The sequence below is a fragment of the Staurois parvus genome, unplaced genomic scaffold (genome assembly GCF_062004578.1).
Source record: "Staurois parvus isolate SC_StPar_1 unplaced genomic scaffold, SC_StPar_1.0 ptg003011l, whole genome shotgun sequence".
NCBI lineage: Eukaryota > Metazoa > Chordata > Amphibia > Anura > Ranidae > Staurois > Staurois parvus.
The window spans coordinates 37,473-64,508 of record NW_028320807.1 but is presented as its reverse complement, the minus strand read 5'-3'; the positions used below and the strand labels follow the sequence as shown (position 1 = coordinate 64,508).

The window sequence follows — 27,036 nt, the reverse complement described above, 5'->3', positions numbered from 1 at the left end:
GCCTGTGAGGGATCTATTGTTGCTGTGGGGGTCAGTTGGGAGAGACCACAGGGGAATGCAGTTACGGCACATCCAGCACTGAATATGTAATAGCAAGGAGTGATGGGGTGTTCTTGAGGGTCTATTGTTGCTGGCTGCTGGGGGATCTATTGTAGCTAGTGTGTCTAGTGTTGCTTATCAGGGATCTAATGTTGCTGTTTGTGTGTGTGCGCTCGTGTGTGACAGTGCCAGTGGGGTTTTTTTTTTTAGTACTGACTGAGCATCACCGACGGGAAGGAGGACTGCTTTGTTTACTACCAGTCCTCCTCCCTGCCGGCTCGGGCACAGCCATCCAGAGCAGTGTGATTACAGTGAAGCACCAACACATCGCCCCCTTGTAAAACACTCCCTGCACACAGTTAACCCTTTGATCACCCCGCATGTTAACCCCTTCCTGCCCAGTGCCATTAGTACAGTGTCAGTGCTTTTTTTTTTTTTTAGCACGTATCACTGTATTGGTGTCACTGGGGATGTCAGTGACACCAAGTCAATGCCCCCCCCAGTGTCAGAGTGCCCGCCGCAGTCCCGCTATAAGTCACTGATCACCATTATTAGTAAAAAATAAATAAAAAAATTCCAGTATCTATACCGCCATTTGTAGACGCTATAACTTTCACGTAAACTGATTAATTTACACGCATTGGGATTTTTTGTTAGCACAAACACGGAGCAGAATACATTTTGACCTAAATTTATGACGAAATTTGATTTTTTACATTTTTTTACTGGGCATGTTTAATAGCAAAAAGTAAAAAAAATAAAAGGCAGATGATTCATGTAGCATATATGTCCTGGAATCTTTCTGCCCTTAGCTGAGGCATGCAGGCAGGAGGGTATATAGCCCTTCCTTCCCTCCTGTAGACTCCTGGGATGGATGACATCATTTGCCTAGGCCGGAAAACCAGGAAGCAAATTAAGAAATTAGAAAAAAGGGTTTGAACAAGTAAATATAATATACCTCCCTACCACCCGATGGTTGTCCCATTTTGTTTTTATATATACCTTCCTATCCATTTCCTAATGCTAGAAGCAGAAGGATTAAAAATCGTTCATGTTGGCTGAGAGAGTGAAGTTCCACTTTTAGTATCTCTAGCCAAACTTTTTTTTTTAGTATAGAATAGCACGGGGAAGTATTAGAACTCGTTTCAGGATTTTCTGTCTGTCCTGGGCACAGATTTCCCCTCACTTCCTGCCGCAGTGACAACCTTTTTACCAGACAGGAAGTAAACAAAACTCTCCAACAGCAACACAGGCAGAAGAAGAAATCCTTTTTATGTTACTTCAGGGAAGGCTAGAATGTCTGTCAGCTTTTTATTGTCCATCTTCCTGTTGCAGATTTTTTTTCCTCTGTGGCCTCTTCTGTATTTTGGCTTTTACTGGCCGGGTTCACATTCACACTTTGCTGCATCAGCACTACGGTGCAACTCACAGGGGCAGCAAATGTGAGGAGATAACACCTCCCTCCATTATAGGAACATGTCTTGAAGAGTGTCTGACTGTCACTTGTATAAAGGAAAAGCGCATTTCTTCTCTAAGGCCCGGTTCAGGGGCGGACTGACAACTCATGGGGCCCCCGGGCAATAGGGGATCATGGGGCCCCTGTGTCCTTACCCAAACTCAAAAAAGCCTATGAAAAAGGTATCAGGGGCATCTCATGGGACCCCCTACTGACCCCAGGCCCTCGGGCAGTGCCCGAGTTTCCAAATGGTCAGTCCGCCCCTGGCCCGGTTCACACCTCTGCGTTTTTTACAGCATTTTTTTTTCCCTATGGATCTAGTTCACTTCTGTGCGTTTTGAGTCGGTGCCTTTTTTGGGAAGGGTCAGGGACTTCTTTTAGCCCAGGTTCACATATATGCGGTGTGGTATATCTTGCATGTAATTTGCACAGGAACAGCGCCTAATTCCTGTGATTTGTGTGCGGTGCGATTGGAGCCATACATTGTGTAAGGCTCTATTCACACCACACCCGAAAAACGTGCAGGACCCTTTTTTTTGGTCCGCACTAGAATCGGATCGCTCGGATATTCACACCTATGCGATCTGATTCTGCACATTGCACCGAGTTTTGCAGACCGCTTTCGGGGTGTTAACTTAACCCTTTGACGCCGACGTCACACAAATATGCGGCCTCACGGAACTGGGCTTTCTTCCGTGGGGCCACATATTTGCATACCCGTCTTTGTGCTGGGAGCGCGCCGCTCGGCGCGCTCCCAGCACAAAGACCGCGGTGTCACTGAGAGCCCCGAGTCCCGTTCTAAAGATCGGAACCCAGGAACTCCCGATTCCGAGTCTCTGATTGGCTATCACAGTGATCAGTCACTGTACAGCCCGGCCCCCTTGTTTTTTTTCTCTCTCTATGAATGAAGAAGAGAGATACAATGTATCTCTCTAACTCCTGGGATAGAAAAAAAAAAGTTTGTAAAAAAAAAAAAGAAAGAAAAATACCTAGATCAAGGTTTGATCTAGTTCAGTGCCAGGATTAGTGTTTGGGTCAAAGGTCAGGATTTATAAAAAAAAAACAATTGGTGTCTGTCAGTGTGTTGTAGGTAGAAAAAAAAACAGAAAAAAAACACAAAATGAACGGGCTCTCGTGCCCGCGCAAAACACGGCCGCATATATGTCAACCTAGGGTAACTCCTGGCATAGAGGAAAAAAAAAAAATGTCTGTTAAAAAAAATAAAAATAAAGAAAAATACCTAGATCAAGGTTTGATCTAGTTCAGTGCCAAGGTTAGTGTTTGGGTCAAAGGTCAGGATTTAAAAAAAAAATTGGTGTCAGTTAGTGTCAGTGTGTTGTAGGTAAAAAAAATAAATAAATATTAAAAAGTAAAAGAAAAAAAAATAAAGAAAAATACCTAGATCAAGGTTTGATCTAGTTCAGTGCCAGGATTAGTGTTTGGGTCAAAGGTCAGGATTTAAAAAAAAAAAACAATTGGTGTCTGTCAGTGTGTTGTAGGTAAAAAAAAAACAAAAAAACACACACACAAAATGAATGGGCTCTCGTGCCCGCGCAAAACTCGGCCGCATATATGTCAACCTAGGGTAACTCCTGGCATAGAGGAAAAAAAAAATTGTTTGTTAAAAAAAAAAAAAAAGAAAGAAAAATACCTAGATCAAGGTTTGATCTAGTTCAGTGCCAGGATTAGTGTTTGGGTCAAAGGTCAGGATTTTTAAAAAAAAATGGTGTCAGTTAGTGTCAGTGTGTTGTAGGTAAAAAAAAAAAAGAAAAAAAAAAAAGATAAATAAATATTAAAAAATAAAAGAAAAAAAATAAAGAAAAATATCTAGATCAAGGTTTGATCTAGTTCAGTGCCAGGATTAGTGTTTGGGTCAAAGGTCAGGATTTTTAAAAAAAATGGTGTCAGTTAGTGTCAGTGTGTTGTAGGTAAAAAAAAAAAAAGAAAAAAAAAAAAAGATAAATAAATATTAAAAAATAAAAGAAAAGAAATAAAGAAAAATATCTAGATCAAGGTTTGATCTAGTTCAGTGCCAGGATTAGTGTTTGGGTCAAAGGTCAGGATTTTAAAAAAAAATGGTGTCAGTTAGTGTCAGTGTGTTGTAGGTAAAAAAAAAAAAAGATAAATAAATATTAAAAAATAAAAGAAAAAAAATAAAGAAAAATATCTAGATCAAGGTTTGATCTAGTTCAGTGCCAGGATTAGTGTTTGGGTCAAAGGTCAGGATTTAAAAAAAAAAAAAAAAAACAATTGGTGTCTGTCAGTGTGTTGTAGGTAAAAAAAAAAACAAAAAAACACACACACAAAATGAATGGGCTCTCGTGCCCGCGCAAAACTCGGCCGCATATATGTCAACCTAGGGTAACTCCTGGCATAGAGGAAAAAAAAAATTGTTTGTTAAAAAAAAAAAAAAAGAAAGAAAAATACCTAGATCAAGGTTTGATCTAGTTCAGTGCCAGGATTAGTGTTTGGGTCAAAGGTCAGGATTTTTAAAAAAAAATGGTGTCAGTTAGTGTCAGTGTGTTGTAGGTAAAAAAAAAAAAAGAAAAAAAAAAAAGATAAATAAATATTAAAAAATAAAAGAAAAAAAATAAAGAAAAATATCTAGATCAAGGTTTGATCTAGTTCAGTGCCAGGATTAGTGTTTGGGTCAAAGGTCAGGATTTTTAAAAAAAATGGTGTCAGTTAGTGTCAGTGTGTTGTAGGTAAAAAAAAAAAAAGAAAAAAAAAAAAAGATAAATAAATATTAAAAAATAAAAGAAAAGAAATAAAGAAAAATATCTAGATCAAGGTTTGATCTAGTTCAGTGCCAGGATTAGTGTTTGGGTCAAAGGTCAGGATTTTAAAAAAAAATGGTGTCAGTTAGTGTCAGTGTGTTGTAGGTAAAAAAAAAAAAAGAAAAAAAAAAAAAGATAAATAAATATTAAAAAATAAAAGAAAAGAAATAAAGAAAAATATCTAGATCAAGGTTTGATCTAGTTCAGTGCCAGGATTAGTGTTTGGGTCAAAGGTCAGGATTTAAAAAAAAAAAAAAAAAACAATTGGTGTCTGTCAGTGTGTTGTAGGTAGAAAAAAAACCCAAAAAAAACAAAATGAATGGGCTCTCGTGCCCGCGCAAAACACGGCCGCATATATGTCAACCTAGGGTAACTCCTGGCATAGAGGAAAAAAAAAAATGTTTGTTAAAAAAAAAAAGATAAATATTAAAAAAGAAAAAAATACCTAGATCAAGGTGCGATCTAGTTTAGTGCCAGTGTTAATGTTTGGGTCAAGGTCGGGGTCAAAGGTCTGGATTTATTTTTTTTTTTAATTGGAATCTGTGTGCTTTAGGTAAAGAACCTCCCCCCCCCCCCAAAAAAAAAAAAGCATACTATTGCTTCTGGGCTGTACTCCGGGTACAAACAACAAATAACATACACATATATGGTATCCCTGCGATTGTCAAGAGCTGGAGAATGTATTTTGGGTCGTTCTTTGGTGGTCGGTTATGGTAGTAACAAGAAAAACACACACCCAAAAAAAAAAATTATTTTTACTATTTTGGGCTAATTTTCCTTTGATAATAATAATAAAAAAAAAAAATCAGGAGATATCCATTACAATTTACCGCCAAATGAAAGCCCAATTTGTCCTGAAAAAAATGCGGTATAATCCACCTGGATGTACAAAGTAGTTGTGGTGATACGGACGGTTTTATTAACACGTGTCAATGTTGCAAAATTGTGCTTAGGCATTTAGATTTGTTTTACCCTCAGGCGTGAAGGGGTTAACATATGCACCCGCAGCGGTTTGCATGACCGCAGTGCGACTCTGATGCGGTGTGGAATTCGCACAGAGAAAACTGTGAATTCCAGACCACATCAGTGTGAACCCGGGCTTACCGCAGCAGATTTCATTTTGCATGTAACATACTTCAATGGACCCGCATCAAAAACATGTTTTTTTTTTCTTGGCTAATAGGAAGTATGTTCATGTAATGCGACTGATGCAACTTCACCCTTCTGGCATCGCATCAAAGTAGCAAAGGAACCTTTATGTGCCCAAAGTCGCATGTTAGAGTTAGGGTTAGCGATATCCGTTTAGCACGCACTGCTAACCATGACATTTCACCCTAGGCCTCAATTCACATATATGCGGCCGTGTGGGCTGCGTTTTGCGTTAGCACGAGAGCCCATTCATTTTAATGGACTCCCGTGCCCCACAGGAAAGAAGTCCCGGCACTTCATCTGAAAACGCAGCCGAGCTTCCCAGTACGGTTGCGTTTTCCAGTGCGGGCGGCGTGCCATTAGAACTATAAAAGCAATCATTTCTCCTTCTCTCTGGCTGCATTCCTGCAGCCGTTAAGAAATACTGTGTGAGCTGTGATTGGTCACAGCTTGTCACATGGTACAATGCTGTTGTGAATAGCCTTGTGCCATGTCACCTCTGTGATTATTCACAAATTTCACACGTAGGAAGCAATGATGTCAGATGTGACATCTTGCTTACTATTCTTCATGTGATCACTGATTGGCCAATCAGTGATCACATGATCGGGACCTCACACAGAGGTCCCGTACAGCGATCAGTGTTCCGCTGTGTCCTCCAGACACAGCAGGCAGCAGAGCGTGGAGCTGCGCGCTCCCAGGAAGCACACACAGGCTGTAAATGTGGTCGCCATTTATGAACGGCAACCCACTCCTGCACTGCCCCCGTCCGGCTGTTTATGTACATGGGCCAGACAGGAAGAGGTTAAAGTGGAGTTCCACTCAACCTATCAACAAATAAAAGTCAGCAGCTACAAAAACTTCACAGCCCGGTACCCACTGCGCATGCGTGAGCAGCGCTGCGCTTCATGAATGGTCCTGTAGTCTTCTGGGACCTGTCACGTGTCCCAAAAGACTATAGGGAGGGAGGACACCTTCCGCTTCCGATCACCAAGGCGATCAGACCGGAAGTGGGAGCGGGTACCTGTCAAATTCAGGTACCCACTCCCCCAAGGTGCCAATCCTTAATGGGGAGCGGGGGAGCAGTCCTTAAAACGGAACTTCCCCTTTTGGGTGGAGCTCCGCTTTAGCATCCTGTGTGCATGAGACCTAAAAATCCTGCTTGCTGCATTTTTGGTGTGTAAAAAAAAAAAAAAGAAAATGCAACTCCCCTTTGAAATCATTGGAAAAACGCAGCAAAACACCAGCTGCGCGCTTTTGAGTCACATGTCATGTTAAAAACGCATTGCAAAAACACATATGCAGTGTGAAAGTAGCTGTAAGTTTTCTGCACATATTGATGCGACTAGAGTACCAGAGAATTTGAAGCCACATCAAAGTTGCACTACATGAACAGACTTTTCTATTAAAAAAAAAAAAAAAACACAACAAGAGCAGAAAAAAAAAAACATCAAAAACGTGTTAAAACTGAATCAAAAAACGAGTGTTCAAAAATGCGAAACGCATTGGAAAAACACATCCACCGCAATCTGCACAGAGCTGAACCTAGCTTCCCCAGTACCAACCCCAGGCAGTATTTTTCGCCGTACACCCGCTGGAGAGGCCCCACCAGTAACCTACCTGTACGATCCCCCTCTTGTACATGGCGCACAGGATGAACATGGAGTCCGATGACCACTCGACATGCTGGACCTGGTCCAGACAGGTGTAGAGCTGTAGAATCTGCAGGGTGCCGACATCACGGATGACCAGTCTGTACTGCACACAGGACGCCTGCGGAGGAGGAGAACGAAGAGCGGATCATTTCATCGCACAGGACAGACCGATCGATAGATGCACAGGAGGGTCAGGATCGTCCACCTTGACAACCGAACTCTAGGAATAATCTATTACATGCATATAGGGCCAGCCTGGTTACCTGTAATTGACGGGTCACATCTGGAGGGCTGCGGGGTGGGGGCGGGTCATGAAACCAATGTAGTAGTCTGAGTGAGGGGCGGGGGCGGGTCATGAAACCAATGTAGTAGCCTGAGTGCGGGGTGGGGGCGGGTCATGAAACCAATGTAGTAGCCTGAGTGCGGGGTGGGGGCGGGTCATGAAACCAATGTAGTAGTCTGAGTGCGGGGTGGGGGCGGGTCATGAAACCAATGTAGTAGTCTGAGTGCGGGGTGGGGGCGGGTCGTGAAACCAATGTAGTAGTCTGAGTGAGGGGCGGGTCGTGAAACCAATGTAGTAGTCTGAGTGCGGGGTGGGGGCGGGTCGTGAAATCAATGTAGTAGTCTGAGTGCAGGGTGGGGGCGGGTCATGAAACCAATGTAGTAGTCTGAGTGAGGGGTGGGGGCGGGTCGTGAAACCAATGTAGTAGTCTGAGTGAGGGGCGGGTCGTGAAACCAATGTAGTAGTCTGAGTGAGGGGCGGAGGCGGGTCGTGAAACCAATGTAGTAACCTGAGTGAGGGGCGGAGGCGGGTCGTGAAACCAATGTAGTAGTCTGAGTGAGGGGCGGGGGCGGGTCATGAAACCAATGTAGTAGCCTGAGTGCGGGGTGGGGGCGGGTCATGAAACCAATGTAGTAGCCTGAGTGCGGGGTGGGGGCGGGTCATGAAACCAATGTAGTAGTCTGAGTGCGGGGTGGGGGCGGGTCGTGAAACCAATGTAGTAGTCTGAGTGAGGGGCGGGGGCGGGTCGTGAAACCAATGTAGTAGTCTGAGTGAGGGGCGGGGGCAGGTCGTGAAACCAATGTAGTAGTCTGAGTGCAGGGTGGGGGCGGGTCATGAAACCAATGTAGTAGTCTGAGTGCGGGGTGGGGGCGGGTCGTGAAACCAATGTAGTAGTCTGAGTGAGGGGCGGGTCGTGAAACCAATGTAGTAGTCTGAGTGCGGGGTGGGGGCGGGTCGTGAAATCAATGTAGTAGTCTGAGTGCAGGGTGGGGGCGGGTCATGAAACCAATGTAGTAGTCTGAGTGAGGGGTGGGGGCGGGTCGTGAAACCAATGTAGTAGTCTGAGTGAGGGGCGGGTCGTGAAACCAATGTAGTAGTCTGAGTGAGGGGCGGAGGCGGGTCGTGAAACCAATGTAGTAACCTGAGTGAGGGGCGGAGGCGGGTCGTGAAACCAATGTAGTAGTCTGAGTGCGGGGTGGGGGCGGGTCATGAAACCAATGTAGTAGTCTGAGTGCGGGGTGGGGGCGGGGCGTGAAACCAATGTAGTAGTCTAAGTGCGGGGTGGGGGCGGGGCGTGAAACCAATGTAGTAGTCTGAGTGCGGGGTGGGGGCGGGTCATGAAACCAATGTAGTAGCCTGAGTGCGGGGTGGGGGCGGGTCATGAAACCAATGTAGTAGCCTGAGTGCGGGGTGGGGGCGGGTCATGAAACCAATGTAGTAGCCTGAGTGCGGGGTGGGGGCGGGGCGTGAAACCAATGTAGTAGTCTGAGTGCGGGGTGGGGGCGGGGCGTGAAACCAATGTAGTATTCTAAGTGCGGGGTGGGGGCGGGGCGTGAAACCAATGTAGTAGTCTGAGTGCGGGGTGGGGGCGGGTCATGAAACCAATGTAGTAGCCTGAGTGCGGGGTGGGGGCGGGTCATGAAACCAATGTAGTAGCCTGAGTGCGGGGTGGGGGCGGGTCATGAAACCAATGTAGTAGCCTGAGTGCGGGGTGGGGGCGGGTCATGAAACCAATGTAGTAGCCTGAGTGCGGGGTGGGGGCGGGTCATGAAACCAATGTAGTAGCCTGAGTGCGGGGTGGGGGCGGGTCATGAAACCAACCTACTAGTCTGAGCTACCCGCAGGAAGCGCTATCCTGTTCCGGCAGCTTCCCCTCCAGTACACTGACCACACAGAGTTGCTCGCCCAGCGCCTTTTCCGTTTACAAAATGTGTTGTGTTCATTTCAATGAATACAAGGCAATCGCTGACTAGATGAGGTGGGAGGAGCCAATGACTTCATGGGGGGGAGGGTTTAATATTTTACCGCTTTCCGCAGCCAATCTCAGAATCTCATCCACAATGGTCCTTATGAGGCTGGTGGTTAGCGGAGTCACACTCACCCAGGTGACCTCTGAGTCATGTGACCACGTAAATGGGGACAGATGGAAAAGCGTGGCTCTGCATGTGCTCCAGGGCACCCCAGTTTTGTTGGGGGAGAAACATTTGGGGGGGGTGATCAGAGTTGATCCAGAGGAAGGCATAAAATCCCAATAAAGCATGATGCAATCTGCTCCTGCAGGGAAAAAAAGATCCTTCCTGATCCCCCGAGAGGCAATCAGATATTTCCCATGGTGTCCCGGCAACCAGTGATGCTGCTGCGAGGCCCACACGGCGTCCCGGCAACCAGTGATGCTGCTGCGAGGCCCACACGGCGTCCCGGCAACCAGTGATGCTGCTGCGAGGCCCACACGGCGTCCCGGCAACCAGTGATGCTGCTGCGAGGCCCACACGGCGTCCCGGCAACCAGTGATGCTGCTGCGAGGCCCACACGGCGTCCCGGCAACCAGTGATGCTGCTGCGAGGCCCACACGGCGTCCCGGCAACCAGTGATGCTGCTGCGAGGCCCACACGGCGTCCCGGCAACCAGTGATGCTGCTGCGAGGCCCACACGGTTGTCCCGGCAACCAGTGATGCTGCTGTGAGGCCCACGCAGCCCGGCAACCAGTGATGCTTCTGCGAGACCACGGCGGCCCGGCAACCAGTGATGCTGCTGCGAGGCCCACAAGATAACCCGTCAACCTGTGATGCTGCTGTGAGCCCACACGGCGGCCTGGCAATCAGTGATGCTGCTGAGAGCCCACACGGTATCCCGGCAACCAGTGATGCTGCTGAGAACCCAACGGCGTCCCGGCAAATAGTGGTGCTGCTGTGAGGCTGATGGCACCCTAGCAACCAATGATGCTGCAAGGCTGGTGGTGTCCTAGCAACCATTGAATTTACTGTCATCTTTACCTAAGGATATATATATGTATGTTGGGCAGAAGGAATGCCCCGCCGATCGTGAAGAGTCAACACAGCAAGACATGAGATGGTACATCGCACGGCGGGTGGATGGGGGGGAGGGGGGGGGCGCCACTCAGAACGAATAATATACATTACCAGATCGTGTGCTCCTTCCCGGGCCCAGCCAATCCCCTCTCAGCACACTCACCAGATACCTCCCGTTGGGGGAGAACCGGCACAGCTGATTGGACAGTTTGAACACCTCAGAGAAGTTCATGTCTCTCTTCTTCTCCTCATCCAGCCGAGTCCATTACCGGAGCGGGGGGCGGAGCACGTACACGTCAAGGGAATACGGAAGGACGCTGGCGACGTGGGCGGGCCGTATGGTAATCAGCTAAAGCCCAACGGCTGAGAGCGAAGGGAGGGGGCGTGCCTAGGGTGGGCGGGCCGTATGGTAATCAGCTCTATCCCAACGGCTGAGAGCGAAGGGAGGAGACGTGCCCAGGGTGGGCGGGCCGTATGGTAATCAGTCTTCGCATAGCAAAGGAGGGGGCGTGCCCAGGGTGGGCAGGCCGTAAGGTAATCAGCTTTTGCACAGCGAAGGGAGGGGGCGTGTCTATAGTGGGCGGGCCGTATGGTAATCAGCTTTTGCACAGCGAAGGGAGGGGGCGAGCCTAGAGTGCCGGCCGTATTGGTAATCAGCTTTTGCACCGTGACGGGAGGGCCGTGCCTAGAGTGGGCGGGTCGTATGGTAATCAGCTTTTGCACAACGAAGGGGAGGAGGCGTGCCTAAGGTGGGCGGGCCGTATGGTAATCAACTTTTGCATAGCGTAGGGAGGGGGCGTAAACTATGTAAACGACAAAACGGGAGGACGAAGATGGGGGCGGGGCTTTTGGCGTGTGGCAGGCAGGTGGTTGGGGCGGAGCCCAGGTGGGATTGGCGGCCTGAGGCGGCGGGAGCGGAGAGGCGGGAAGGGAGGCGGGAGACGATCCCGGGCTGCTTCCCGGTTGTGTGTGTCCCCTCACCCGGACATGGAGCCCCCTGAGACCTCACCGTGTATGTGAGAGACAATTATTCCTGTTACCATAGAGACAGCTTCATCACCTGACGGGGGGGGGCTAATACTTCCATATTCTGCCTAAAACAAAAAAAAAATGATTATTTCTATGGAAATTTAAAAAATAAATTGTATACATAAAATATAAAAAAAAATTATTCTGACTAGAGTTAAAAAAGTACTAAAAAAATTATATATAAAATATTAAAAAAAAAATTTTTCTGGCGAGTTAAAAAAGTACTAATAAGATTAACTATAAAATATAAAAAAAAATTCTATTCCGACGAGTTAAAAAAGTACTAAAAAGATTAAATATAAAATATAAAAAAAATTCTATTCCGACGAGTTAAAAAAGTTCTAAAAAGATTAAATATAAAATATAAAAAAAAATTCTATTCCGACGAGTTAAAAAAAAGTACTAAAAAGATTAAATATAAAATATTTAAAAAATTCTATTTCTACGAGTTAAAAAAGTACTAAAAAGATTAAATATAAAATATAAAAAAAATTCTATTCCCACGAGTTAAAAAAGTACTAAAAAGATTAAATATAAAATATAAAAAAAAATTCTATTCCCACGAGTTAAAAAAGTACTAAAAAGAATAAATATAAAATATAAAAAAAAACTCTATTCCGACGAGTTAAAAAAGTACTAAAAAGATTAAATATAAAATAAAATTCTATTACGACGAGTTAAAAAAGTACTAAAAAGATTAAATATAAAATATAAAAAAAAACTCTATTCCGACGAGTTAAAAAAGTACTAAAAAGATTAAATATAAAATAAAATTCTATTCCGACGAGTTAAAAAAGTTCTAAAAAGATTAAATATTTTAAAAAATTCTATTCCGACGAGTTAAAAAAGTACTAAAAAGATTAAATATAAAATATTAAAAAAAATTCTATTCCGATGAGGTAAAAAAGTACTAAAAAGATTAAATATAAAAAAAAATTCTATTATGATCAGAGTTAAAGTACTAATATATATATATATATAATGCTATAATTTCCCTTATAACACTAAAATTACATTTCTACTACAAAGTACAACAAAGTTATTGCAAATTTATTTTAAAAGGCGCCATTTTTATTTATTTTTTTGCATGTTTTTCAATACAGTACTGTAAAAAAACACCAAAAAATACTCAGAATTGCCAAGGGGAGGAAGGAAATCATTAGGGTTAACTAAAGGGTTAAATAGGAACACTTTATTTTCTTTTAATTTTGCCAATTTTTTTTTAAATTAAAAAACACTTAATAACCATGTTAAAAAAAAAAAAGTCAACAGAAATATAATTGGTAAAGGGGGAAAGGAGATAGTAACGTCTGACTAGGGTTAACTAAAGGAATTAATGGGAACACATTTTATTTATTTTATTTTGTGTGGCTCATTCAATTAAAAAAAAAATTATATATTTAATAATGATAAAAAATTGAGATTTAAAAAAAACAACAACAAATAATAGCTAAGAGGATGAAGGAGATAATTAGGGCTGAATAAAATTAACTGAGGGTTAATAAAGGATTATTATGAACACATTTTATTTATTTTTTAATTTTATGCATTTTATAATGAAAATAAATTAAATAATAATGGTAAAAAACTAAACAGAAAAATAGATTGTACGCCCCTTGAGGGTTAGGGACTGATGTGAATGTACAATATATATGTAAACCGCGGCATAAATTGATGGCGCTATATAAGTACCTGTTATAAATAAATAATGGTGGGGATTCAAGAACACCTTGTATTTTTTTTTCTGTCATTTTGTGTTTTTTATTAAAAAAAGAACACGCAAACATTAAATAATGGTAAAAACAAATAGAGATTAAAAAATAAACAGAAAAAAAATTGCTAAAAGGAAAAATAAGGTAATTAGGGCTGAATAGGGTTAATAAAGAGTTACTAGGAATACATTTTATTTATTACCTTTTTTTCTATTTTCCACATTTTTATGCAACGCTGTAAAAAAAGAAACAAAAAATAATAATAGTATAAAAATAATTTTAAAAAATCAGCAGTAAAAAGTTGCTAATAGGAGAATGGAGTTAATTAGGACTCATTAGGGTTATTAAAGGATTACTAGGAATACATTTTATTTAAAGTTTTTTTTTTCTATTTTGCACATTTTTTATGCAACACTGTAAAAGAGAAACAAAAAATAATAATGGTTATGCAAATATTTTTTTAAAAATCACCAGAAAAAAATCCCTAATAGGAAGAAGGAGTTAATTAGGACTGATTAGTTAAAGCATTACACAGGCATATGTTTTAATTTAAAAATATTTTTCAATTTTGCATATTGTTTTCTATGAGACACCGAAAAATGAATAACATTATAAATATTAATCAGCAAAAAAAAAAAAATAGCAAAAAGGAGATAATTAGGACTGATTAGGGTTAACTATGGGTTACTAAAGGAATACATTTAGTTTGAAAAAAAAATTCTGTATTTCTCAATTTTTTTCTGTGGCTCTGAAAAATAAAACAAAAAAAATATGGTAAACAGAAATTAAAATGAAAACAAATCTATAGAAAAATAGCAGCTGAGGGAAGGAAGGGGTTAATGAGGTTTAATGAGGGTTAATAAAGAATTACGTAGGAATCCATCTTAATTAAAATAAAAATACATTTTGCATATTTTTTAATGAGACGCTGAAAAGATAAAATGCAAAAAATGAAATATTTATATTCAAAAATAAATAGATTTGCAAAAAGAATCAGCAGAAAAATAATAGCGTAGGGCAAGAAGGAGATAATTAGGGCTGATTGTATTTAACTAAGAATAATAAAAACATAATAAAAATAAAAAAAACATTTCCTTTTATTTTTCAATATTGTGCTTTTTTTTTTTCATTAAATGATTAATCAAAACTGGAGCAGACAGAATCTGTGGTACTTGTGCATGGCAACCAATCAGCTTCCACCTTTTGTTTTCAAGACTTAACTGAGCAAGCTGATAACAAAAGCTGATTGGTTGCCATACACATCCGCTCCAGAATCTTGTTTCCTCTTTTGATGAATTTCTTTGATTGCATTTCATTTTTTTTTTAATTTTGCACATTTTTGTAGCCACACTTAAAAAACTAGCAAAATTAAAGAAAAATTAAATAATGATAAGAAAAATAGAAATAAAAAATAAACTGAAAAATGATAGCTAAGGACAGTAAAGAGAAGGAGATAATTAGTAAAAAGTAACAAAATTAAAGAAAAATGATATAATAATGATAAGAAAAATAGAAATAAAAAATAAACCGAAAAATGATAGCTAAGGACAGTAAAGAGAAGGAGATAATTAGTAAAAAGTAACAAAATGAAAGAAAAATTAAATAATGATAAGCAAAATAGAAATAAAAAATAAACCGAAAAATGATAGCTAAGGATAGTAAAGAGGAGATAATTAGTAAAAAGTAAGAAAATGAAAGAAAAATTAAATAATAAGATGAAAAATAGAAATAAAAAATAAACTGAAAAATTATAGCGAAGGACAGTAAAGAGAAGGAGATAATTAGTAAAAAGTAACAAAATGAAAGAATAATTAAATAATAATGATAAGAAAAACAGAAATAAAAAATAAACCAAAAAATAATAGCTAAGGACAGTAAAGAGGAGATAATTAGTAAAAAGTAACAAAATTAAAGAAAAATTATATAATAATAAGAAAAATAGAAATAAAAAATAAACCGAAAAATGATAGCTAAGGACAATAAAGAGAAAAAGATAATTAGTAAAAAGTAACAAAATGAAAGAAAAATGAAATAATAATAAGAAAAATAAACCAAAAAATAGTAGCGAAGGACAGTAAAGAGGAGATAATTAGTAAAAAGTAACAAAATGAAAGAAAAATTAAATAATAAGACGAAAAATAGAAATAAAAAATAAACCAAAAAATAGTAGCGAAGGACAGTAAAGAGAAGGAGATAATTAGGGCTGATTGGAGGGTTTATTATATCCACTCGAGGACCAGGCTTTTTTCTGCACTTTTTTTTTTCCAAAAAATGTCTTAGAACCCCCAAAGATTTTATATTTTTTTAAAGCAGAGGCTCTAGAGAATAAAATGCTGGGTGTTGCAATTTTTTTATGTTTTTTTGCAACAGTTTTTCCGATTCTAGCGTGGACCCAAAAAAAGGGTCCTGCACCTTTGCGGTGCGATTAGGGCCATACAAAATGTAAGGCTCCGTTCGCACCGCACACAAATCACATGTAATCTGCAGGGAATGCGGTGCGGTTCCTGTGTGAATCACATGCGATATACTGCACCGCATGTATGTGAACCCGGGCTAAACATCCCCCGTGACAGCAATAGGCATGTGACAGGTACTCTTTATGGAGAGATGTGGGGTCTACAGGACCACAAATCCCTCCTCTGTCTTTTAGCCTGGGTTCACATACATGTGGTGCGCAGGGGCGGACTGACCATTTGGAAACTCGGCCACTGCCCGAGGGCCCGGGGTCAGTAGGGGGCCCCATGAGATGCCCCATGAGATGCCCGATACCTTTTTCATAGGCTTTTTTGAGTTTGGGCAAGGACACAGGGGCCCCATGATCCCCTATTGTCCAGGGGCCCCATGAGTTGTCAGTCCGCCCCTGGCAGTGCGGCATATCGCATGTGATTCGCACATGAACCGCACCGCATTCCTGTATAAATCACATGCGATTTGTGTGCGGAGCGATCGGAGACGTACATTATGTATGGCTCTAATCGCACCAAAAACGTGCAGGACCCTTTTTTTGGTCCGCACTAGAATCAGATTGCATGGATATTCACACCCATGCGATCCGATTCTGCACATCGCACCGCGTTTTGCGGACCACTTTTGGGGTGTTGTTAACTTAACATACACACCCGCAGCGGTTCGCATAAATGGGGTGCGATTCTGGTGCGGTGCAGAATTCACACAGAAAATGCTACGAATTCCGCGCCGCATCAGTGTGATCCAGGGCTTAGGGCCGGTTCACACTCCATTTTCAGTTGTTTTTTTTTTCAAAATGCACAGAAAGTAGATGATATGGTGGTCAATGTCACAGTTCACATCAGTGCTTGCCGTTCCGGTGTGACCTTGTGACCTGGGAGCGACTTGGCATGCGATTTGCATGCCGTACGACTTGCAAATCGCATGCCAGGTCGCACCCTATTGTCTGCAATTAGAGCGGTTCTATTGGTGCGGTTCCGACTTGGTCACACCGATCCTGACTTTGAAATCGCGCAACTTACAGCGGATCGGAGTCCGATCCATTATGCTCGATCCGCAGATCCGATCCATCCTGCGGGGATCGTCGGTTTGCTTCACAACTTACCTTTTCGTGGAGCGGGTCCGGTGTCACCCCGTATAGGTTGCAAGCCGACGATCCCCACAGGATGGATCGAATCTGCAGATTGGGGAGGATAATGGATGGGAGTCCGTTATGCTCAATCCGCAGATCCGATCCATCCTGCGGGGATCGTCGGAGGGGTGTTACGGCACCGGGTGACACCAACCCTAGGGACGCCCCTGCTGCCGACATATCATTCACACTATGGACATTTGATGGATTTGTATTACAATTTCTGTTTTGATTTCAGATTTGTATGATTTTTGACAATAGTTTGCCCCCCAGCGCCCATCTCCGCCCCCCTCTTTTTTTTTTCTTTTCTTCGCAGGCCATAGACGGCTCGAAAAAATCGTCCGATAAACGAAACATCTGTCGTTCGTTAAACCGACGTAACCACCAATGATTACGAAAATCGGCCGACCAAGTTATAAAAATCATGACCTATAACAGGAAATGATGTCATTTTTCAGGTCACGGCTCATGGCGCATATTTCTTTCCGTAAAAACGATCGTACGATTTGGCCATCATTGACTTGAAAATCCGGTCGTTTTCCACGAATTTTCCAACACGACCGATAATCCAAAAATGGAAAAAGCCGCGACAACTGATCGACGAATGAACCCACTAACAGTGCGCAAATCGTCCAATTAATCTTTCGGACGAAAAATCGGCCGATTTTCGAACCGTCTATGGCTGGCATAACATCTGTCCATCCTGTGTGGGCGAACACAACCCTCCACACGGACGGACGCTGAAAGCGGAGCTCCACCCAAAAGTGGAAGCTCTGCTTGTTTGGTCCCGCCCCCCTTCTACCGCCATATTTGGCACCTTTTTGGGGGGGGGAGTGCGTTCCTAGTTTTGACAGGTACCCGCTCCGTCCTCCTGCTCAGTTCGTTGTGGCGCCCTCCTCCCTCCCGCAGTCTCCTGGTAACCTTCACAGGTCCCAGAAGACTGCCGGACCAATCAGGATGCACATCGCGACTCGCGCATGCGCAGTGGGAACTGCAGTGAAGCCACAACATGTCACAGCCGGGTGCCCAGAGTTGAGATGCCGCCGCTGTGGAGAGAAGAAGAGAAGGGACGGCGCGGGTGAGAACATCGCTGGACTCCGGGACAGGTAAGTGCGTGTTTATTAACCTCTTCACGCCGGCCGAACACAAATGTGCGTCCTCCTGGCGTCTGGGTCTAGACGCCGAGCGGACGCACATTTGCATTTTATTAAGAAACTGGGAGCACACATGTCCGGTGCTCATGGAAAGGTCCCAATCTCCTCTTTCAATCTGAACCTTTCCCGATCATGTGACCGCCGTGACGACGCGTCACGGCGGTCACATGATCCCTAAACCCCGCCCCGCCTCCCGGCTTCTGAAACCCTTAAAGGGCCGGCATGAAGGGGTTAAATGGCAGCAGATACAGTTTTTGTAGCTGCTGACTTGAGCCCGGGTTTACACCAGGGGTGGACTGACAACTCACGGGGCCCCCGGGCAATAGGGGATCATGGGGCCCCCGTGTCCTTGCCCAAACGCAAAAAAGCCTATGAAAAAGGTACCAGGAGCATCTCATGGGGCCCCCTACTGACCCTGGGCCCTCGGGCAGTGCCCGAGTTTCCAAATAGTCAGTCCGCCCCTCGGGCCCCCGGGCAGTAGGGGATAATGGGGCCCCTGTGTCCTTGCCCAAATGCAAAAAAGCCTATGAAAAAGGTACCAGGGCCATCTCATGGGGCCCCCTACTGACCCCGGGCCCTCGGGCAGTGCCCGAGTTTTCAAATAGTCAGTCCGCCCGTGGTTCACACTGATGCGGTGCAGAATTTGCAGCATTTTCTGTGCGAATTCCGCACCGCATCAGAATCGCATCCCGTTCATGCGAACCGCTGCGGGTGTGTATGTTAACAACACCCTGAAAGCGGTCCGTAAAACGCGGTGCGATGTGCAGAATCGGATCGCATAGGTGTGAATACCCGTGCGAGCCGATTCTAGTGCGGACCCAAAAAAAGGGTCCTGCGTGTTTTCGGTGGCGGTACGACTAGAATTGGCATGTGATTTGCACAGAAATGCGGTGCGGTTCCTATGCGAATCACATACGTTATACCGCACGGCACAAGTGTGAACCCGGGCTCAGTAGAGAAGCTGCTGAAATGCATGGGAGTGCGTTTTTGCCGGGTTTTACATTTTTATTCTGTCCAGCAACAAAAAAAATTCAACTTTAATAAAAAAAGAGCTGAACAAAACGCAGTAACCCCCAGTTCACATCTGTGCAGGTGGTGCCGCTGCGGATCAGCACAAAAATCTGTGCAGACACACCACCCAAACAGAGAACTGCGGACCGGCGGGCGGGTTCTAAAGGCACGCCTCCCGCACTGGGAAACACAACTGTACTGGGAACCTCGGCTGCGTTTTCCAAGGTAGTGCAGGGACTTCTCCCCTGCGTGTCACGGGGCACAGGAGTCCATTCAAATGAATAGGCTCTCGTGCCTGTGCAAAACGCAGCCCACACGGCCACATAGGTGTGAACCGGGGGTAAAAACACATAAAAAACGTGTGTAGAAAAACACAAAAGGAACTGCGAAAAGCACTGCAAAACGCACAAAAAACAAACCGCGTAGGTGTGAATGGAGGTGAATTGTCCCTATGAAGCCAATGGAAAGCTCGGATCACACTAGACCGCACTCTGCGGGTTGGTTGCGGGCAGGGGCGGACTGACCATTGGGGAACTTGGGCACTGCCCGAGGGCCCGGGGTCAGTGGGGGGCTCCTTGAGATGTCCCTGGTACCTTTCATAGGCTTTTTTGGGTGTGGTTTGAGTGCGGGCGAGGACACAGGGGTCCAATGATCCCCTATTTTCCGGGGGCCCCATGAGTTGTCAGTCCGCCCCTGGTTGCAGGTGCAAAAATCACTGCGGTTCCCGCACCTGTGATCAGGGGCGGACTGACCATTTGGAAACTCGGGCACTGCCCGAGGGCCCAGGGTCAGTAGGGGGCCCCATGAGATGGCCCTGGTACCTTTTTCATAGGCTTTTTTGAGTGTGGGCAAGGACACAGGGGCCCCATGATCCCCTATTGCCCGGGGGGCCCCATCAGTTGTCAGTCCGCCCCTGCTTGTGATTGTACCACAATTGCACTGCGGGATTCAGAATGCATGGCAACCCCCCGCATCTCGCAAGAGAAGTGCAAAGCGGCCGCGGGTGGTCGCCGGTGCAGGAATCGCATCAATACATGCACTTCATGTCAAGCAGAAAAACATAAGAACAATAGGTCATCAGCTCAGATTTTCCAGCTTGATGTTCTAATACCTTCTCATCTACCACCCTTCTATCGCCATAAATAATCACATGACTGCGTCAAAGTCTCTTGTAGCCTGTGGCAATGATGAGTACCATTACTAATACACACTGCAATATGATACATATTATACATTTCATTTTTATTAAATACATTTATTTAAACAAAAAAAAAAGCATAAAACAGATTTTTTTTATTTTTTAATAACCATGGATTCAATATTTGTTCTCTTCTTCTGAGAAGGATCTGGTCATCAGCAAACTGTGAGATTGTAATCAGAAAACACATCAATGTCAAATATTTTATTACCTACAATCATCTGATATTCCCATTTAGAGATCTGAAACATTTTGAATATAAACAATCATAAAATATTGTTACATGATCAATGAAAATGTAAACAAATCTGCCATACTGGAATATTAATATTACATTGTCCTCGGGAATGTTTATGATGTACAATCAATGCAAACAGAAATATAAAACCGAGCATTGCCAGATCCTAAATATTACAATTGTAATACAATTATTAAATATGCAATAAAAGGTGAACATATTTTAAGTTATTAAAACCTAAAAGAATTTTAAATCCTACGCAATAATAATATGTTTATTATAATTGTTAAAAATAATATTCATCATCATAACCATCATCATCATAATAATAAGAAGAAGAAGAAGAAGAAGAAGAAGGATGTTTTATATATAAATCCTGAAGAATATTAAAATAATTTAAAATCCTAAATAATAATAATATGTTATAATTGTTAAAAATAATAATAATCATCATAAGGATGTTTTATATATAAATTCTGAAGAATATTAAAATAATTTTAAATCCTACATAATAATAATAATAATAATAATATGTTATATTTGTTAAAAATAATAATCATCATCATAATCATCATAATAATAAGTATGTTTTATATATAAATCCTGAAGAATATTAAAATAATTTTAAATCATAAATAATAATAATATGTTTATTATAATTGTTAAAAATAACCATCATCATCATAATCTTCATAATAATAATAAGGATGTTTTATATATAAATCCTGAAGAATATTAAAATAATTTTAAATCCTACATAATAATAATAATATGTTATAATTGTTAAAAATAATAATCATCATCATAATAATAAGTATGTTTTATATATAAATCCTGAAGAATATTAAAATTATTTTAAATCCTACATAATAATAATGTTATAATTGTTAAAAATAATAATCATCATCATAATTATAAGTATGTTTTATATATAAATCCTGAAGATTATTAAAATAATTTTAAATCCTACATAATAATAATATGTTTATTATGATTGTTAAAAATAATAATAATCATAATCATAATCATAATAATAAGTATGTTTTATATATAAATCCTGAAGAATATTAAAATAATTTTAAATCCTACATAATAATAATAATATGTTATAATTGTTAAAAATAATAATCATCATCATAATAATAAGTATGTTTTATATATAAATCCTGAAGAATATTAAAATAATTTTAAATCCTAAATAATAATAATAATATGTTTATTATAATTGTTAAAAATAATCATCATCATCATAATAATAAGGATGTTTTATATATAATTCCTGAAGAATATTAAAATAATTTTAAATCCTACATAATAATAGTAATAATAATAATAATATGTTTATTATAATTGTTAAAAATCATCATAATCAAAATAAGATTGTTTTATATATAAATCCTGAAGAATATTAATGTATAAAAGCACAAACAAAACATCGATCATACAACCTGCTAGACAGACAGCTCCACCCTGCCTAGCATTGCAGTGAAGCAGAGATCAGTGTGCAAAATGTATGACAGCAAATGCAAAAATGTTGTTTAATTATATTTATCATAATACTATTAATTGTTTATATCCGCACAGTCAATGCCAACAGAAAATGTGCAACTGATCATTCGTAACAGTTTGTGTGCAATAATAATATATAAGGTGATATCGAATTTTCTCTGATCAGTCATCCTTGTCAGATCGGATGAACATTTGTTATTCATGTATCAGATTTGTTTAACAACAACAATGAAATCTCCAGGATGATTCATTTCCTTCACCAAAATAATAAACAAAAGTGCAAAACAAAATAAACGTTTCCTTTTTTTTTTAGCAAACAAAAACACATTCCCTAAAAAAAAAAAAACAAAAAAAAAAACACGAGTTAATGCTTTCCTCTCTACACCCTACTTTTTATATAACTATACATTTTTTTAAATATGATTATATAAGTGTTATTACATGTATATTATATAGTAAGAATATATTCATAAGAATTTCTATAGTAAGAATATTATAATGGCATATTAAGAATATCATAGAATATATATTAAGAATATATTCATATATATATATATATATATATATATATATATATATTTATTTTATTTTATTTTTTTTATTTATTTCAGGTACTTATATAGCGCTGACAATTTACGCAGCGCTTTACATATATATTGTACATTCACATCAGTCCCTAACCCTCAAGGGGCGTACAATCTATATATATATATAGTGTAAGAATATTATAATAGTATATTTAGAATATCATAAAATATATATTAAAATATATTTAGAAGAATATATATATATATTTGTATAGTAAGAATATTATATTAGCATATTAAGAACATCATAAAATATATATTAAGAATATGTATATAAGAATATATATATTTATATAGTAATACAATTATAATATATTACGAATATAATAATATATATAAGACTGTATTTATATAGTAAGATTTTAATATATTACGAACATAATATATATATATTAATAATATATTTAGATAGTAAGAATATTACATTACGAATATAATAAAATATATTAATATTTTTAGATAGTAAGATTTTAATATATTAGGGACATAATATTTATATAGTAAGAATATATTCATAAAGATATATAAATATATATATAGTGCAAGAATATTATAATATTATATAAAGAATATAATAACATATATATTAAAATATATTTAGAAGAATATATATATTTATATAGTAATACAATTATAATATATTACGAATATAATAATATATATAAGACTGTATAAAGTAAGATTTTAATATATTAGGAACATAATATATATATATAGTAAGAATATATTTATATAGTAAATTATAAATATAATAAAATCTATATGAATATATTTCTACAGTAAGATTATAATATCTAACGAACATAATATATATATGAAGACAATATTTCTATAGTAAGAGGATTATAATATTAGGACAATGATAAGATATACATGAGGAATATATTTGTAAGGATATGTAGATAATAAAGAATATACAAGCTGTCATTAGGATTAATGTCCCCCAGCTCCTGTGCAGTCCAGGGTGTCAGGATCGCCAGGTAGCCGCACAGCTGCGCCGTGTGAGTAGATGGTGGGCACGATGTGGGGTCTTGTCGCCGCCGTGTGTACAGCGCCCTCCGCGACAATGGATACAAGTTGAAGTGGATACATTTCCCGGAGAGTGGATACATTTCCCGGAGGTGTGATCCCGGCATGGAGTCCCTTCCCTTGACCCTGCAGCTGAGGTCGGTGCAGCCCGGTGCCCGGTCCCCGGTGCAATGACCCCCCCTCCCCCAGGCTGAGTGCAGCCCGGTTGGTTTCCCGCCTGGTCTGGCCATGGAGGCGCCCAATGCCTCCCTCCTCCCCCTCCCGACACCTCCATTCCCTGGCCTCAGCCCTGTAATCTGAGCCCCCCCCCCCGGTCACCTTCTCGCCGGCACATCACTCCCAGCCCGGGCAGCAGACAGGTGTCACCCTCCTGGATCCGGCCGGGAAGGGGTTAAGGGGAAGGTTTCTTTTCACTACAAGCCAAGTTTCAGTAGAAGTGGTCCTGGATTAGGCTGAGCCGGGACTGCTGTGGGCGAGAAGGAGGAGGAGGAGGGGGGGACCGATCACAGCTCTGGACTGGGGACCCCGGCAAGCCACTTTCATGCCAGTGACACCGATCAGACAGAGGACAGTGCAGGGCACCATCAGGACAGACTGGGATCTCAGGTAGGTGCCTCCACCTGTCTTCATATTTCGTGCGATGTTTCTTCATGGCATGCAGGTTATGGGGGGGGGGGGGGAGCTGCACTAAAAGGGAGGTCTGACCCCCCCACACAGGAGCTCCATGTAAATATCTGGGCTGATCAGACTTCGGCTGCTGGTGAGTAGCAATGCCTGTGCTGCTGGTCTGCAGGAGATCTGGGAGGTGGACAAGGTGCTGAGATCTGGGGGGGGTTGAGATATGGGAGATGGACGAGGTGCTGAGACCTGGGGGGGGGGGGGTGCTGAGATTTGGGGGATGAACAAGGTGCTGAGATCTGGGGGGGTGCTGAGATTTGGGGGATGAACAAGGTGCTGAGATCTGGGGGGGGGGGTGCTGAGCTTTGGGGGATGAACAAGGTGCTGAGATCTGGGGGGAGGGGTGCTGATATCTTGGAGATGGACAAGATGCTGCGATCTGGGGGGGGGGGAGGGGGGGGGGGTTCTGAGATATGTGAGATGGACAAGGTGCTGCGATCTGGGGGGGGGGTGCTGATATCTTGGAGATGGACAAGATGCTGCGATCTGGGGGGGGGAGGGGGGGGGGTTCTGAGATATGTGAGATGGACAAGGTGCTGCGATCTGGGGAGGGTGCTGAGATCTGGGAGGTGGACAAGGTGCTGCGATCTGGGGGGGGGGGTGCTGAGATCTGGGAGATGAACAAGGTGCTGAGATTTTGGGGAGCAGATGTTTCCATGCAGTTTGGGGTTGTGACATTCGGGATCGTAGAAGGGGGTGACATTGGTTCTGATGGGTTTTCTGGTGTCATTGATGGTGACACTGAGCGATCGGTTCCCTAACATCGGATCAGAGTTCGGTGTCTTTGTGTGACTTTTACTATAATAGATATTTCTGTAGAAGACATATTCTGACTTATTATACTTGGATTTGTTTCTTTTTTCATTCTCATACTTCTGTATTCATGTTTTTATTTCTGCTCCGTTCACACCAACGCATTTTTTAGTACTTTTTGCAGAAGCGCAGTACAGTCCGTGTCACACGGTTTCCTATGGGACACGTTCACATCGATGCTTTTTTGAGCTGCTGCGTTTTTAGAAAGAGTCGGGGACTTTTTCAGCCCGGGTTCACACTGATGCAGTGCTGAATTCGCACATTTCCGCACCTCATCACAATCGCCCCCCCGTTCATGCGATCCGCTGCGGGTGTGTATGTAAGTTAACAACACCCCGAAATCAGTTTGCAGACTGCGTTTCGATGTGTGGAATCGGATCGCATAGGTGTGAATACTCATCCGGTCCGATTCTAGTGTGAACAAAAAAAAGGGTCCTGCGCTATTTTGGTGCGATCCGAGGCGGACAAAATGTACGGCTCCAATCGCACCGCACAGAAATCGCATGTGATTTGCACAGGAATGCGGTTCCTGAGAGAATCGCATGCGAAGCGAGGCACCGCGTAGGTCTGAACTCCGGGCTCAAAAGCAAAAAGCAGCGTTTTTGCTACAATAGAGTTCAATGGAGAAGCTGCTGAAATGCACGGTAGTGCGTTTTTGACACCTTTTATGTTTCGCATTTTTATTCGGCCCGGCAAAAAAAAAGGAAATTGCAGTAAAAACGTGTCAAAAACGCATGTGGAAAAATTCCAAACGAACGGCCAAACAGCAAACTGCATCTGTGTACAAGGAATGTGGCATTGCGATGCGTTATTTGGAATGCATTGGCATGTGTTTGTTTCATTTTGCTGCACCACCCTCACAGAGGAACGCAGGGCCCGCACAAATACCTGCAGCTGCACCACCCACACAGAGGAATGCAGGACCCGCACAAATACCTGCAGCTGCACCACCCACACAGAGGAAAGCGGGACCTGCACAAATACCTGCAGCTGCACCACCCACACAGAGGAATGCGGGACCCGCACAAATACCTGCAGCTGCACCACCCTCACAGAGGAAAGCAGGACCCGCACAAATACCTGCACCACCCACACAGAGGAATGCAGGACTTGTACAAATACCTGCAGCTGCACCACCCACACAGAGGAATGCAGGACCCGCACAAATACCTGCAGCTGCACCACCCTCACAGAGGAAAGCAGGACCCGCACAAATACCTGCAGACGCACCACCCACACAGAGGAAAACAGGACCCGCACAAATACCTGCAGACGCACCACCCACACAGAGGAATGCAGGACTTGCACAAAAGTACCTGCAGACGCACCACCCACACAGAGGAATGCGGGACCCGCACAAATACCTGCAGCTGCACCACCCACACAGAGGAATGCAGGACCCGCACAAATACCTGCAGCTGCACCACCCACACAGAGGAATGCAGGACCCGCACAAATACCTGCAGCTGCACCACCCTCACAGAGGAACGCAGGACCCGCACAAATACCTGCAGCTGTACCACCCACACAGAGGAACGCAGGACCCGCACAAATACCTGCAGCTGCACCACCCACACAGAGGAACGCAGGACCCGCACAAATACCTGCAGCTGCACCACCCACACAGAGGAACGTGGGACCCGCACAAATACAAGCAGCTGCACCACCCACACAGAGGAATGCAGGACCCGCAAAAAAGTACCTGCAGCCGCACCACCCTCACAGAGGAAAGCAGGACCCGCACAAATACCTGCAGACGCACCACCCACACAGAGGAAAGCAGGACCCGCACAAATACCTGCAGACGCACCACCCACACAGAGGAATGCAGGACTGGCACAAAAGTACCTGCAGACGCACCACCCACACAGAGGAATGCGGGACCCGCACAAATACCTGCAGCTGCACCACTCACACAGAGGAATGCAGGACCCGCACAAATACCTGCAGCTGCACCACCCACACAGAGGAATGCAGGACCCGCACAAATACCTGCAGCTGCACCACCCTCACAGGAACGCAGGACCCGCACAAATACCTGCAGCTGTACCACCCACACAGAGGAAGGCAGGACCCGCACAAATAGCTGCAG

At 42.5% G+C, this 27,036-nt stretch overlaps 1 protein-coding gene across 1 annotated transcript in view; it reads right to left on the bottom strand.

Annotated features, from left to right (window-relative positions):
- Positions 1–10,678, bottom strand: part of WRAP73 (WD repeat containing, antisense to TP73) — a 77,162-nt gene extending 66,484 nt beyond the window's left edge. The window contains 2 exon segments of the mRNA XM_089667085.1: positions 7,042–7,194; positions 10,552–10,678. Of these exon segments, the coding sequence (XP_089523211.1) occupies positions 7,042–7,194; positions 10,552–10,620 (222 nt within the window). The 5' untranslated portion in view covers positions 10,621–10,678.
- Between the last annotated feature and the right edge of the window lie 16,358 nt (positions 10,679–27,036).